Source organism: Eumetopias jubatus, unplaced genomic scaffold, assembly GCF_037043125.1.
Source record: "Eumetopias jubatus isolate StellerSeaLion01/CBP00866 unplaced genomic scaffold, mEumJub1_p1.0 scaffold_1, whole genome shotgun sequence".
Classification (NCBI taxonomy): domain Eukaryota; kingdom Metazoa; phylum Chordata; class Mammalia; order Carnivora; family Otariidae; genus Eumetopias; species Eumetopias jubatus.
Window position 1 is genome coordinate 181,816,797 of NW_028274807.1, and position 16,475 is coordinate 181,833,271.

The window sequence follows — 16,475 nt, forward strand, 5'->3', positions numbered from 1 at the left end:
AGTCCTCACTACGCAACTGGTTGTTGTTCATTGGTAGTGACAGAGAAAGACAATTTAAAAAGGTATGAGAAATAGGCTTGGTCAGAGAAGGACCCAACATTGCTACAGACTTGTAGCCCTAGCGTCCTAAGAGTCCACACTCAGATTTTCTCTTTTCAGAGACTCTTAAGCACTCTGTGCCAATTTATTAACTGTAATGCCCTAAGGCATGAGGCAAATTAAGAGAATTTTAAAATTCTGAGTAACAAACCACAAAAATTCAGGGTATTAAAAATTCAGATCACAAGCAGTTTTTTTTCTTCTTAATTCTCCCTTTATGCATGAAATGTGTCATTGCAAACTCTTATGGAATGTGAAAACATACCAGAACTCAACTTAATTTCAAATCGTAGGACATTTGAACTTAAAAACAGTGAAGTTTTACATTTAAAACAAAAATGCAAGCTTGTGTTCCCTAGGGTTTTTATTGCTCGTTCAGTATTTCAAGGAAAAATGTCATTTCTTCACAACGAGGTAGAGTGGGCCAGTGGCTAAGTGAAGTATTGATAGATGTCATGACTGATTTGTAGCCCTCCAGCAAGTTATTTGACCTGGGAAAACCAGACCCTGTCAGAGATGGGAGAAATAAAAAAGGTATGCCAGCCAGGGTGTCACCAGCAGACCTTGGTGGGATAAAATGCTGTTCAAGATTAGTATCTTTGTGCATTATAACTGCTAACCAAGTCTTGTGATGTGCATCATCACCCCGGGGCATTTCAGGGTGGGGAAAGAGTTCTTAGCCTGTTAACTGATTTTTTTTTTAAACTATTGGAATTCCCAAAAGCCTAGAGCCAGGTGAATTAAGTCACAAGTACAGGAATCTTCCTGTTTCCTTGTCAGGAAAGTACAGGGTTCATTTCATTTAAACTCTGGGACTTGCTTACTTTTCTAAGCACAGCCATCTTGACATTTCTTGCCACTCCTGGTTTTTCCACCACCTGCTGCCACCTCACCAGGGAGCTCGATGGGGCTTCTCCTAACACTGCTTAAGTTCTGGATGAGCTTAGCTGCAGGAGAAGGAGGAACATGTGCTGTCCAGTCACACTTTCTACGTCGGTACATAATAAAGTATGGTGTGGAAGAAAAGAATGGAATTAGAGAATGTTAGAGAATGTCAACTGGAGACCGGTCCATCCTGTTTGTAAAGTGTCTAATTAAGCTCCATCCACACCAATAATCAATCTAATCGTTAAAGCCTTCTGCAGAGTCACTGGGAGGAGAGCTCAAATCCTACGTGGGTTTGAAATAAGAAACCAGTCCTGCACTCCTGCCTACTGGTTGGCTGACCTGGAGCTGTCACTCAACCTTTCTGGGTCTTTATTTCCTCAACTTTCAAATTCCAATAATTCTGTCTACTCTATCTACCTCAAAGATCATTGTGAGGACCCAATGGGTTAGTGACTAATTTTACCGAGTAGATTTTTTTTTTCCTTCCTGCCATATTATGATGTATAGAAGACTGTAGATATTTTTCTTCCCCTCCTGTAAGCTCATCACAGGATTTTAAGCAGTTCTTCTAAGACAAGGAACTCTCAGAGAATCGGTTGGGCATTGGTGAGTCTCCATTTCCATTTCACAACTGACAAGCAGATGGAAAGAATTCAAGGCAAGCAGCCTGATTAGTCATAAAGTCTAATTGTAAGGGAGGCTGGGAAGGGTAGTCTTTAGGTGGGTGGCCATGGGCAAAGCCATAACTCAGGGTGTTTTGTCACTAAAAGGAAGGAGGGAAAAAAGATCTTGTGGGTGATAAGTAGTTTCTGTCACACCGTGTTTGTTTTCTCTGAAGTCTTTTAGGGGGATGGTCAGTGAGAAACTAATGAGTGAGCAAAGAAATAAAACAGGATGATAAATTTTGGATAGTTTCTCGTGGAAACAAAATGGAGGGACAATAATGGGATGGGTGTGGAACCTCCGTGGGTTCAGGGAAGGCGGGTGAGAAAGGTGACGTTTAAACTGGGTCCTGAAGGGTGGGGAGGAGACAGGCTATGAAGAATGGGTTGGCACGTTCTAGTCAGAAAAGAGCGTATGCAGATGGGAAGGGGGCAGGCACGTCATAAAACTGAGAGGAGACCGCTGAGGCTAGAGCTTCAAGGCTGAGAGTTTTCCCTGTAGAAACAGGATGGTGTTTGAAGAAGAGGAAGTGGCTGCTGGACAGGCAAAACCATTCGATTTCATTGTTTAATCTCCTAGTTTGTATTTCCAGCCATTTACCGAATGGCTGAATTGTTGGCACATACAGAGAAATGAAAGATAGTACTTTAATAGGATTGACTTGTCCAAATGCCACTTTGGACATTTATCTACAATGAGTAGAGAAAGCGTTGTGAAAAAAATGTTCTAGGAAGGGGCATAAACAGCAAAGGCTTCTTCACTTTGTACTTATGACCAAAGATTGGTTTGGTTTTCATTCATTCATCCTTAGGGAACAAATTTCTAACAAGAGAGTACAGTTTTCCCCAGTTTTACATTTTAACAACAATGACAATGTATTGAGCCCATGTACAGGGACCCTGAGCTAGTACTTTATAGTCTTTATTCCATTTAAGGAAAAAGCCAAGTCCCTGTCATTAAGGACGTGACAGCCCATCTGGAAAGACAGAATTATATTCAAAGTTACGGATTTTACTGAAATATTTAATAAGTGGGCTAGACACCAAGCCGTGAGAAGGGATGTCAGTTGTAAACCCCCAAATGAGCCATGCAGGTGCCCCTCAGCAGCAGGTCAGCCCTGGTTGTACCATCCACGTGGCGGGGAGCCCTCTACTGCAAGTATTAACAGGAAGTCATTAGGTCGGCCCTGGGAGGTTAGAGATTCAGCCACAGAGGAAATCTGGGGAGATCACATCCCCTCGGATGGTCAGAGTTTTATATTATGCATTTCCTGATGACCAGAACTTCATCTAAACTCTTTCTAAAATACTCCCAGTGTTGTACTCCTTGCATTTAAGACGTGATGTTTCATTATGGAGGGTTATGATATCACATCTCAAAAGGTAATTTTTGCTACCCGAGTACATCCCATTTGGGTATGTTATAACATTTTTGTTCAGCACACCTGACTCTGTTAGCATGGCCTCTTCTAGTCTGATGGGTGGTGTTCAGTCCCTCTGGTGGGTAACATTTGCATTTAGAAAATCTGAACAACCATTTGTTCCTAAGGAGATTACCTAACTGAGAAAAATAGGACCCCAGCGTTCATTATTTTGGAGCAAACATTTCATCTTCTACATCAACACACTCCACCTACCAAAGCATAGGTATATCACCAAAAATTATCCTCTGAGTCAGGCTTTCTCAGTCTCTGCACTGTTGACATTTGGGGTCAGAGGATTTTGTCCTGAGCATGGCCTGATATTCAGCAGCATCCCCAGTTTCTACCCACCAGCTGCCCGTAGCACCTGTCCCTGCAGTGTGACTACCAGAAATGTCTCCAGATATCCCCAAATGGCCCGAGGGTTGTGGATGAGAGTAGGGAGTGATGTAAATCATTGCTGGTTGAGAACCACTAGTGCAAGTAAAATTTGAGGGTCCCAGAGTCCTTTTCTGCAAATGGCTGTTATAACTGCTGGGGTTTTTTTTCCTTGTGAGGTCGATCTGAGAATTACTCCAAGTTTTTGTTAAAAAAAAAAAAAATCTCCATTGAGTCCTCTTCCCAGATGAGTGAGGCAGGATGGTGTACTTTGGTTAGGCAGTGGGGTTTGGGGAGCCTGGTTGTGCCTGGGTGTGAATACCAGATCTGCCCCCATTTAGCTTTGTGACCTTGGACAATTTATGCAAACCTCTCTGACCCTCAGTTGTCTGTCTTATAAAATGAGGCTGTAAGTAGTAACTCCCTATAGGGTTGTTGGGCAGACTCACTCTCAGGCACATAAGCATTTGATGGATAGAAGGATGGCTGGATAGAAGGTGGTCAATTTGGCTTTCTAAAAGTCCATGATCCTGCAAAATTCTGTCTTTGTGAGACTCCAAAAGGCAAAACTCATCCACTCACTTGATCATGAGTACTAATAGTACATTCATCAAGTATAACTTTTTTTTTTAAATGAAAAAAGCATAAATCAATAATACAGTTCTTTGGTTTTGCTTCAAGTTACAGCAAGGGATCACCCGATGTGAGTCACTGTTTGATGTACAGTCATATAGTACAGCTGTGACTATCCCAAACTTGGTCATTTCCAGGTGAACTTGCAGTTAAATGATTAACCTATATTATAAGTGCTATTAAAAAAAAAAAGCCTCTGATGATGCCTTTCCTATCCTGGACTGGTGTTATACCTTTGGGTGACCTCTAATTTTGATTTGTTAAGATTCAAAAAGACAGGGTTTTTTTTAAAGATTTTTTATTTATTTATTTGAGAGAGAGAATGAGATAGAGAGAGAGCATGAGAGGGGAGAGGGTCAGAGGGAGAAGCAGACTCCCTGCTGAGCAGGGAGCCCGATGCGGGACTCAATCCCGGGACTCCAGGATCATGACCTGAGCCGAAGGCAGTTGCTCAACCAACTGAGCCACCCAGGCTCCCCTCAAAAAGACAGCTTGATCCTTTCTGTCCGAGGCTTTCCCTCAGTCTTTTATTAGCCTGGGAGGTACCCCCCGGCCTGTGGCAGGTGCACACTCCTCAGCATTGTTGGCAGGTTCCTTGTCTGGGTACCCCAGACAGGAGGGAGCTTGCTGCCATGCGTCTGTCTGTGGGAGTGCCCTTGACCCACCCCACCCTCCTCCTCTCTGACCTCCGCGATACGGGAACAGTGAACAGATTTCCTACCCAGAGGGTGTATCAGGAAACCACCGATGAAATCAACAGAGATATAGCAGTTTTTACAGAGGCTGAAACTCGCAGAATTGGAAACCCAATGTGTCAACAGAAGAACTTGACTGGTTCTCGTCAGTGGAAAGACAGATGTGGGATCCAGACAGCTCTTTCTATTTCTGTTTCTGCTATTAAATGGCAGTCCCCCATCCTCACAAAGACATGATAACATTACGGAATTGGATGGCGTGTCCTTCATAACAGTTAAAACTAGCTCTATCACTTACTGCATGTTTATTCTAAACCAGACGCTGGGACTAAGTGCTTCATAAATGTAACCTCACTGAACCCTTCCCACAACCCTCTGAAGCAGGCGTTGCTCCAATTTTACAGATGAGAAAACTGAGACTCAGAGAAGTTAAGCAAGTTACCCCCCCCAAAAAAAAACAAGTGATGGAACCAGAATGCAAACCCTTGGTACACTCCACCATCCTCACCCTAGTGGCGACGGCCACCGCGAATTAAGTCTATGTCATTCCAGTTCACTTAGGCTATTATAGGCACATCTATGAAATCACATTTTCCATAAACTTTTAAGATTTCAGGTGGGGAAACAGCTTTGCCTTCTAGACTTGAAGACTCAGTCTCGTACCATTAACTTTTGCAAACCCAGTTGCCATCTAATTATTTCAAATTCCTTAAATAACCTGGAGCCCTTCGCCGTTTAAGTAGGGCTTTTGCTTGCAGGGAGGATGTTTGCTCTCGATGCAGGGACTTGCTGAATGGAGGCAAAGGCGCTAGTATTTCCCATTTGTAAGTGATAAGAGGGGGAGGTGGTGGCTTTCAGAGATCATGTTTCAAGTCCGGCCCTGGTTTTTATGTGTGTGGGAATGGACGCAAAGAAAAACACAGCTGAGCTGCATTGTGGTTCTTCCTGTAGAACCTGTTTATGCCCAGGGTGAGTAAACCTGGGGTAGCAATGTCTCCCTGAGACAGCCTCCAGTGAAATTTGTGCCTGGATTTGAAGCAACTTATTTCCCGGGAAGTATCATCAGGATCCCCGCTCTGGTCCATTTAAAAGAATGTGTCTCCCTTCTGGGAAGATCTGCCAGAGAGAACTTTGCCCTCTTTCTCCCTGATCGGAGGAAGGAGTAGAACTGGGGAGGTGTCACCCACTAGAGTTGCTGATGTCAGTAGCGTGTCAGCCGTGGGAGGCTCTGTTTGTGAAATTGAGTTACACCTCGATGTCTTATGAAACTCAGAACTCACCAGAGCTGCTGTCTGGGAGAGGGGAGGTGGAGCAAGCCTTGGGGTTTTCCTTCACATTTCTGTCCCGTTTTTGGAATCTCTGGATGAAAAGAAATGAAAGCGTCCAGTCTACGGACATTTTAGGAAATGGGTATGTAGCTTTAAGCTTTCACTAATAACTCTTGCCACCTGGGTGATTGTTGTGGTTACATTGACTGTGTGTTCGGACCACGAAGGGCTGTGTTCTTAGCGTGTGCTGGTTTCTCTCACTGTGTTTGGGGTTGGGGGTCCAGGTTGAACGCTTTTGTCTCCTGGTTACATGTGCATAGGAACTTTAAGTTCGTGCTATTCCTTTACATGAGGTTCACATGTTCGTGAAAAGTCTTGGCTCCTGTACTTCAGGAAATGGTTGTGCTGATGGTGCTTTGCAGTTAGACAATTTAAATGCGCCCCTAAGATTCCCTGAACATAATTTCAAACTCTGGCCAAAGTCTACTAATCATCAATAGTGGGACAAATTCCTAGTTGAAAGGAAAAGCTGAGGCTCAGGCTAGTACCAGGGGGTTGGGAAAGAAAATAGAGCAGGGCACTCGGCCTCGGGAATGGGCTGCTTTTTATAAATTATTTGATTTTCAAATGCACATTGCTAGCTCATTTCTGTTTCTCCCAACCAATTGGCAAATGACACCGAATGCAGCATTAGAAGGTCAGCAGTGGGAATAGAGAAGTGGGTTCTATTTACAAAAACTGGAGGCTCTAGCTCAGAAACCAAGAGGGCAACCCCACATTTACCCCCCTCCCCACCTCTGCTCCAGTTCTTGGCACTAGGTTTCTGTCACATTTAGGGGAACTCTGGTAGGCAGGAAACTGGTATCACAGAGAATCACCCCTGCTTGGGGTCCCGTTTTACTTTCACTTTGCATTCTTTTGAAATTTCATCTGTGGTTCTACTGAAACATCCCTTTGAATATCTTTCCATTTGAATATGAAGTCAACATCTTTGATCAGAAGGCATGTGCTTACTGGAATCTGTGAGGATTTCCTAACTATTTTTATTTAGTTGAGTCAGAGGAAAAAGAATATGCATGTACCCCACACTGGCCTGGTTTTAGCATTCAAGGAAGATTTACTCATGAGGTGAAGATTACTGTCAGAGAAAGGAGTAAAATGGTTTCAGGTTGTTGATTTGCAACAAGACCGCATCACATATCCGTGCTTCGCCTTAGTGTACCTTCTTGATTTTTTGATGATGAAGCTGAGTTCCAGATTTAGGAAAAATCAGCATTAATTAAAGCTGTGCATCTTTTCTGCGTTCTTGATTTCGTAGTTATTCCAGTGGAAACAGCTGGAGAACTTATATTTCCGTGAGAAAAAATTCGCCGTTGAAGTTCATGATCCACGGAGGTGAGGATGACAGCCTTTTCTTTATATGGTTGCATTGACAATCCCTGTAACCCTGCTGCCGGGGACACTCATGTGCACGTTTTTGTGCTGACATGTTTTCATTTCTCCTGGGTAGAGCTGGGAGGGGGATTGCTGGGTAACTCTTTTCTTTAACCTTTGGAGGAACTGCCACAGTTTTTCCACAGCAGCTCTACCATTTTGCATTCCCACCAACAACGTATGTGGTTCCCTTTTCTTCACATCCTCCCTAACACTTGTTATTTTTAGTTGTGTTTTTGTTTTTTTAATAGTCACCCTGGTGGCATACAGTGATAGCCCATTTTGGCTTGGATTGGCATTTCCCTCATGACTAATGATGGCTAAGCATCTTTTCATGTGCTCTTTGGCCACTTGTATATCTCCTCTAGAGAAATACCTGTTCAGATCCTTTGCTCATATTTTTAGTTTGGTTTTCCTGGCCACTTCTAAAACCATAGTTGCCAAGTTACCGCCATGGATTGAAGTCAGGATTGTAGGCTCTCTGAGCTCTTCAGAGGAATTCATTATCAGTCCTCAGTGTTTGCCTTTCAGATACGTTTATGGATGCTTGGAGGTCAGAGGGATTGGGGAAACAACTGTGACAAAAAGAGGACCAAGAGATAAGCCAAATTCCTACAAAGAACATTGGTACCCTTCTCCCTCCTTCCCCACAGCGTCTTCCTGCTCCCCCTTCCTTCTCCTTTCACCCTCTCTTCCTCTGACTCTCTCTCCTCTTCTTATCTGGTACATAAGCAGTACACTGGACCAGTTTCAGACTTGCATATCTGCAGACGATATTATCATGTTCATCCTCTGATAATGTCAGAGCTGCATAAGTCTACCTAGATCTGAAATGCTCTTTTACCTTGAGGGAGGTGTTGACCCTGCCCTCTCGGTTGCGTTATCTTTGAAATATTATCACCTTGATTCCTGACCTCTTGTGATGGTCACACATCCTGTGGTTTTTTAAGTAAATGTTTTTAGTACAGCCCCTAATTTGAGTAGTTCTTACCCTTTGGATTGTGTGCGTATGCATTTTTGAACATGGTAGTTTAAAAAAAAGAGAGATTATCCAGGTGTAACGGGTTTCTTCATAAAAGGAGAAAATCAGAAGCTTGGCTTCTCTCAACATCCGAGTGTGGCAGCAGGAAAACAAATAAGAAGATACTTCATGATCACATTCCTCACTGGGTACATGTTGTGGTGTGCTGGGCCAGAGGTGAATAAATCGAATGCTTTGCTTAATCTTTCAGGATTTCTGTGTCAAGAAGAACCTTTGGGCAAAGTGGGCTCTTCGTGCAAACGTGGTATGCAAACCCTTCTCTCATCAAGTCCATCTGGGTAATGGCAATTAGTCAGCACCAGTTTTACTTGGACCGGAAGCAAAGCAAAGTAAGTCACTAGAATGTTTCTATAGGAACAGACTTCCCTCCTTCATTTGCTTTCTGCTCAGAAGATAAGCTTCCTCAGAAAAGATGGAAGCACATGGGATTTTGTTCTTTGAGTTTTTGCTTTTTAAACTTTTTGACCGTTTTAATTTTTCTTACATTTAAAAGAGGAGCACTATATATAGCCTGATTTAGAAGTTTAAGATGGGCCAACTTTTCGGCACGTGTATACATGGACACAGGTGACATTTTAAAGTTAATGATTGAACTGTACCATGAGAGAGATTCATGCATATTTAAACATTTTCGATGTAAAGCTTAAGTTTTGTATTTTTTTCTTCTGAAGTGTCACTTGGGCATGTAAAAATTCTAAATTGTCCTCTCTGTTGACATACTTATTCCATAGTAACTTAATCATTTTATTAATTTGAAATAGGTTCAGTTGAATGAATTCTGTTTCCATGTTGTGTACCTCTTAGGCAAAAATTCCTTCAGCCAGGAGTTTAGACGATATCGCGATGGATTTGACTGAGACAGGAACACCGAGGGTCTCCAAAATGGTGACACTGGAGGCCAAAAGTCAGTTCATCATGGCGAGCAATGGCAGTTTAATCTCTTCAGGTAACATTTTGGGAAAGTACAAGTGATTTTTATTTTTCACTTTTTTTGGTCTTAAACTACTTTTGGGAGTCATAAACCACTTTTAAACACATTTTAGACCCATTATTTGGGGAGTAAATAAGCCTATCAAAACCTACAGCATGCAGCATAAACCAATGTATTAAAAAGTAAAAGGAAAGTTAAATTATAAATAGCTTGCATAAACAACACTGGTTACAAAGATAGTGAACTCCTCAGGGTAACTTGAAAGGACATTTTCTCCCCATCTATTCTATCAGCTTCTTCTCCCAATATTTAGTTTTTGATTTAGACAGTTGTCTAATGCTCTACTTAATATATAGTCAAACGTGACTACAAGCTTCAAACCTCACCCCAAACCCACCTCCCAGTGTGATTGCTGCCCTGAAGCCCTTCCTCTGTACACGTATACGTGGACACAGGTGACATTTTAAAGTTAATGATTGAACTGTACCATGAGAGAGATTCATTCCAAATTCTGGAATCTCTTTTTTTTTAAAGATTATTTATTTATTTATTTGAGAGAGAGAGAATGAGATAGAGAGAGACAGCATAAGAGAGGGGAGGGTCAGAGGGAGAAGCAGACTCCCGCTGAGCAGGGAGCCCGACACGGGACTCGATCCAGGGACTCCAGGATCATGACCTGAGCCGAAGGCAGTCTCCTAACCAACTGAGCCACCCAGGCGCCCAAATTCTGGAATCTCTTATCACCAAGTATACGTAACTGAACTCAAATGAGTTTTCCCATCTAAATCCTATTGTCAACTCTTAATCTGAGGCACAGAAGGTTCCTTTGCCTTGCTTGCTTGCTTTCTACAAGGACATTCTAAACAATTATCTCCAGGAACATCTTACCTTCTCCCTTGCTCAGAAAAATGAAATTCTTCCTTGGGTGTGTCTGAAACATTAAGCATTTTATCATTGCTTCTAGAATGACTGAGCCAAAATACAGAAGGTATATATAATGACCAGGCTGTGTTGGATGCCCAGAAGCATGAGAAAATGTACTCCAGTTTCCTTTTATTATGTTCGGAAACAAGGAGAAATGAAATAAATTATTATTTAATAGCAGGTCAGGCTTAAAAATCCTTTGTCCTTTAAAAAAGGAAGGAAATATGCCTTGTATAAACCTTCCCTGCCCTCCCTTCCAATCCCTCCAGGTTCTCAAGACTCAGAAGTTAGCGAGGAGCAAAAGAGAGAGAAAATCCTGGAGCTCAAGAAGAAGGAAAAGCTCTTGCAGGAAAAACTCCTGAAAAAAGTCGAGGAGCTTAAGAAGATCTGTTTGCGGGAGGCTGTGAGTGTCTTCTGCTTTTGGGGGACTCGTCACATTGTGTTTGACAATCTGGCCAATGTCAGTTATACCCCTCTCGATTCTGTCCTGTTTTACAGGAGCTCACCGGCAAAATGCCAAAAGAATATCCGCTGAACGTAGGTGAGAAACCGCCTCAGGTCAGAAGGCGTGTAGGCACCGCGTTCAAATTGGATGACAACCTGCTGCCAAGTGAACAGGTATGAGCACCAGCTCTGAGCATTTCTGCTAACAGCCCGACAGAAAAGCCCTCAGCTGAATGTGACTGACTTGTTTCTTCGGTTTTTGAGTCCCTGCTGTACCTTTCTATCTCGCCACTTGAAAGTGATATAGTAGACCAAATCGAATTCTTTCTTTCATGCACAGTCCTATTACAGTTGAGTTATTTCTCACTACTTTACTCCTCCCAAGCATAGAGAGTGTTAAACAAACCCCAAATGTTATAACTGAGAACCATGGCCATAAGAATGAAGAACTCCAGCAACAGCATTAGATGCTTCCACGTAAAACAGAGAAGCCTTTGATGAAAACGTTTGCCCTTTCTGATAGGCCATTTCTCAGATCTCAGTTCCCTTATCCATAAAATGGGGGTAATCCTCGTTCTTCCCGCTAACGGATAAGAGGAGTAGTTTAAGTGACATAATACATGTGCAACATTCAGGTATAATAAAGTTCCAATATAGAGTGTACTTTCTTATTTACATGTCATCAGATCGTAGGGCCCTACTCCTGTTTCTTGCCCAAATTTAGCCATTTGGCTGTAGAAAATGATAGCAGTTTCCATCCATAATAGAGTGAGCTTTGCAAGTTTTTAAAAAGATGTGTTTATTTCTTTTAGAGAGAGCACGAGCAGGGCGAGGGGCAGAGGGACAGGGAGAGAATCTCATACAGATTCCCTGCTGAGCATGGAGCCCGACACGGCTCCATCCCATGACCCTGAGACTATGACCTGAGCCGAAATCGAGAGGTGGACTTTGAACCCACTGAGTCACCCAGGCGCCCCTGAGCTCAGCAATTTATTGAGTATACCCAGTCCTGGGCTAAGCAATGAACACACACAATCTCATTTAATCCTTGCCATATTTTTAAAAACAAGGTAGATGTTCTCTCATTTGAAATGGAGATGCAGAATGAAAATAACATGCAACATTAGCAGTGTTTCCAGAGTCACGAAGCAGGAACCACCAGAAAGAGAAATCAAACCCAAATGTATCTGTTTCTAAAGCTATGTATGTAAATATAACCTTCTGTGTCTGTGAATCTTGGGTTAAGAATCTCTCCTTGAAAAATATAATCTTCACCCAACCAACTACATGAATGAAAGACCATTCCCTTCTTTAAAAGGAAAAAAGTCGGAGTAGTGAGGAGTGTAAGTAAATGGATGAGGGAGGTCTTGACTTCTAGAAAAGTGTTTGAAAATACCTATGCAATAAACTTAGGAAGGTTTTATTCTCAGAGAGCATCTGAACTGAGAATGTACAAGAACCAGTATCATTGTATAAATGCAGGATCCTGCTTTGCAAGAACTGGAGAGCAATTTTCTAATACAGCAAAAGCTGGTTGAAGCTGCAAAGAAACTTGCCAACGAGCCAGACCTTTATAAAACCGTGAAGAAAAAACGAAAGCAAGATTACACAGATGCAGTGAAAAAGCTTCAGGAGATTGAAAATGCGATAAATGAATACCGAATCAGATGTGGAAAGAAACCCAGCCAGAAAGCAACCGTTATTTTACCAGGTTCGTAATCAGTAAGGTTTTTCCAGTCACATAGTCAGTGTTTGTGATGGTATGTAGCATTTCCAAGTTAGTTCATTTGGTGAGAGATAAAAGAAAGAACAGGTTTAAAAGTAAGTTTCTTAGGGTTAAAAATGGTTTGGGATGTCAGTCTTGCAAGTGTGTAAACATGGTTTTCAGTGACATTCTCACTTTTGTAATACTATACTATTGCATTGCTTTCATTTTCGGGATGAAGGAGCATTCATAGCAATATTGGTTCATAATCCCCTTTTAACTAGCCTGACATCACTACAGGAAATAGAGTTGATAGCACAGAGTGGTGAGAGAGCTAGGCCTACGCAGTCATTTCCCAAAGGTTTTTCATGCAGGGACATACATTTTTTTAAGGACCTATCTAACATTTGTGAAAAGAGCTCTTACCATCCTGTCATTGTGGAGGCTATTTAAAGCTGTGGACAAATGCTTGTGATATAACATGAAATGCAGAAAGCAGGGTATTAAATCATAACCACAACATGATCCTGACATCGTATAAATATCTACATACAACAGCTGGTTGGGAAATATTTCAAAATACTAGTAGTTGTGGAATTTCAAGTAACTAATTTTTCTTTTAATACTTTCTGTATTTTCAAAAATTCTCAACATTGTATACTTAACAATTTTCATATTCGGGAAAAAAATACACTGAAAATCTCGTTCAGGTAGTAAGTCCAGTTGGCCTTACTTTAACAGCATGGTTTTCAGCCTTGATTGTTGGTTGAAATATGATTATATTTCTTTGATTCCAAGACTATTTTTTTTCACATTTAAACATCTGTGAAATTTGAATAATTTTTATACTAGATGGTGTACTACAGTTACAATTGGCAATACTTTCTCTTGTTTTACTGAAACATAAAATAATTATATATGTCAGATTGGATGAAATGTGGTGACTAGGTTTCGCGTATTCTCGGGTTTAGGGCGGTATGGTTTATAAAGCAGAGATACGGCTTTTGGAAAGTGAATGAACAGACATCAACACACAAGTGTTCGTCAGCTACAGCTGGAGAATTTAGGATGGCTTTGACTCTGAATGAGAAATCCAGTTGGCTTTGGAGGTGGTTACATTCTGGACCTACAGAGATGGGTGATTAGCAGTGTACTTAACTTTCATAACCATTTGTTGTGGCCCATTCATCCCCAAACTGTGCAAGATTTGAGTGATCTCCTTTACAATGAGTGACATTTGGGCAGCAGATGGTGCCAATGGTTGAGCATATATTGGGTAGATTTTTTTTAAGTGTGCCTGACAGCTGACTACACTGGCACCTTGCCTTCAAACGCTACTGTGTGTCCAATTAAGAGATAGTCTGCCCGGCTCTGATGGAGATTAACATTTGAGATCAGATGGGAGAGATTCCCTTCATAATGGCATGGAAGCCTACACTAAGGTGCTGTATTTGCCTGTAACCTTGCCAGGACTTGACCCTGTGTGTGGAATGATTTGCCAAGGCAGATCAACACATCTGAGATGACTCTTGTTTTAACATCTGATGAGCAGCAGTAATATTTAGGAGCATTATGGGTATTTCCAACCACCAGGAAGCTGTGTCTAGGTAATAAAAGCAAAACTGTAGCTAATATTTATTGAGCGTTCGTCCTGTACAAGGAGCTGGGCTAAGGGCTTTACATCCATTATTTTAATTACCGTTCACCTTAGCACTGCATACTACATACTATTCTTATTCCCATTTTAGTTGAGCCAAGTGATGGTAAGAGGGATTAAGTCATTTGCCCAAGGTCTCACAGCCAGTAAGTGTCAAAACCAAGATGGGAACCCAGGTCTGTCTAATTCAGTGGTTCTCAGCCAGGAGCAGTTTTGTACCCCAGGGAATATTTGGCAATGTGTACAGACATTTTTGGTTGCCAAAACTGGGCGTGGCGGTGCTTCTCTTAGACAGTGGGTGGAGGCTGGAGATCCTACAATGCAAAGGACAGCTCCCCCCAGCAAAGAATTATCCAGTCCAAAATGCCAGTAGTGCCACGTGAGAAACCTGGGTCTAATTGAAAAGCTCATGCACCACAAAGTGTTTACCTATTAAGAAAAGGCCCTTTTCTTCAGGGAGGGGTCAAAAAATAATTTATACTAACAGCAGATTTTCAAGTGAGGGTTCAGGTGTATTTTGCATAACATTTAGCATTTTTCACGTGAAAGGCATGATTTTTCTTTCCAGTTTGTTGGGTGTAAGCCCTCAATGTATAAGGTAAAATTTTCATCCCATGTAGAAGCTAGATTGAAAACAAAAACTGCCTTGAAATCGGTCCCATTTTTCTTAAAGATTTTATTTATTTATGTATGTATGTATTTATTTAGAGAGTGCATCAGTGGGGGGAGGGGCAGAGAGAGAGAGGGAGAGAGAATCTCAAGCAGACTCTGTGCTGAGAGCGGAGCCTGATATGGGGCTTGATCTCACGACCCTGGGATCATGACCTGAGCCAAAATCAAGACTCAGATGGTGATTGAGCCACCGAGGAGCCCCTAAATCTGTTCCATTTTAAGAAATAGTCCAGTGTCATATTTGTACAATTTCTAAGATGTTTATATCTTTACTAGTAAGTGATTCCATTCTTATAATCATTAATTATTCTTAATGCACTGTAATTAGTTATGTTTACTAAATAAAAATAAGATGGACTCTATTAAGAATTGCTTTATTAAATTCACCGTAGATGTATAAATGCCCTGTTCTTCTAAAGGCACTTATTTTTATTCACAGAAGACATAATCCCATCAGAGAGCAGCTCCTTGTCTGACACTACCACCTATGATGATTGTGAGTAGCTCTTCTTTTTCATTTTAAAAGGTTATATATTCTGAAATATTAAGACAGTTTCTTCAAGTAAAGCCTATGTTTTATTCTTTTGGGAAAAGTAGAATGAACTAACTTACATTTATGCAGAATGGTTGGGAAAGGGAGATTATGATTAATTTTTACCGAGGCTAACTCAGCATTAAATACAGTACCATACAAATCACTTGAACTTAGGAAATCATAATACTATATACAACTAAGCCAGTCCTTCAGTAAGGGTTTGTGAGGCTCTATAGAATTTTTTTATTAGCATTTTTACTTACTATTATTTTTTTTTCACTTTTAAGTAGGCTCCACACCCAATGTGGGGCTTGAACTCATGACCCTGAGATCAAAAGTTGCATGCTTTACTGACTGAACCAGCCAGGCACCCCCGTGTAGGATTTTTTTTTTTTAATGTTTTCTCTTGAAGTAATTACAGGTTCACAGGGAGTTGCATAGATAATTTAGAGTCTTTCACTCAACTTTTCCCAACGGTGACTTCCTATATATTTAGAGTCTAATCTCAAACTGGAAAATATAGTGTAGACTTTGATTATCCCTGTATTCTGGATAGCTAGGAGTTTATTTTCCTTAGGAAGAAATTGGGTTTCATGTCATTGTATTGGCTTCATAGAGGAACGCCATATCTGTTGGGATGGCCTGTGTTTGTTCAACACATTTTATGATGGAATGGATTTCATATCGAGTGGTAGAATACTTCCTTGGAATCCCTGGTGCTTAAGCACAGGAGTGACTATCTGTCTGATACGATTTTTTTTAAAGATTTTTATTTATTTATTTGACAGAGAGCGAGCGAGAGAGGGAACACAAGCAGGGGGAGTGGGAGAGGGAGAAGCAGACTCCCTGCGGAGCAGGGAACCCAATGCGGGGCTCGATCCCAGGACTCTGGGACCACGACCCGAGCCGAAGGCAGACGCCTAACGACTGAGCCACCCAGGCGCATATGATTTAAAGAATTCTGGGACGCCACTAACCCATACAGATTAATCTCCCCCATCCCCACCCCAAGTTTGATGGTGCATGAAACTCCACCATTCCAAAATTCTTCCTTTGAGCTGAAGTTGGGTCATGCTTGCCATTCCTC

At 41.6% G+C, this 16,475-nt stretch overlaps 1 protein-coding gene across 1 annotated transcript in view; it reads left to right on the forward strand.

The window, feature by feature from the left end:
- Window positions 1-16,475, forward strand: part of FRMD4B (FERM domain containing 4B) — a 215,988-nt gene that overhangs the window by 184,237 nt on the left and 15,276 nt on the right. The window contains exons 12-18 of the mRNA XM_088027606.1: window positions 7,363-7,439; window positions 8,711-8,849; window positions 9,325-9,466; window positions 10,645-10,778; window positions 10,874-10,993; window positions 12,302-12,530; window positions 15,293-15,349. Of these exons, the coding sequence (XP_087883732.1) occupies window positions 7,363-7,439; window positions 8,711-8,849; window positions 9,325-9,466; window positions 10,645-10,778; window positions 10,874-10,993; window positions 12,302-12,530; window positions 15,293-15,349 (898 nt within the window). The remainder of the gene's footprint in view (window positions 1-7,362; window positions 7,440-8,710; window positions 8,850-9,324; window positions 9,467-10,644; window positions 10,779-10,873; window positions 10,994-12,301; window positions 12,531-15,292; window positions 15,350-16,475) is intronic.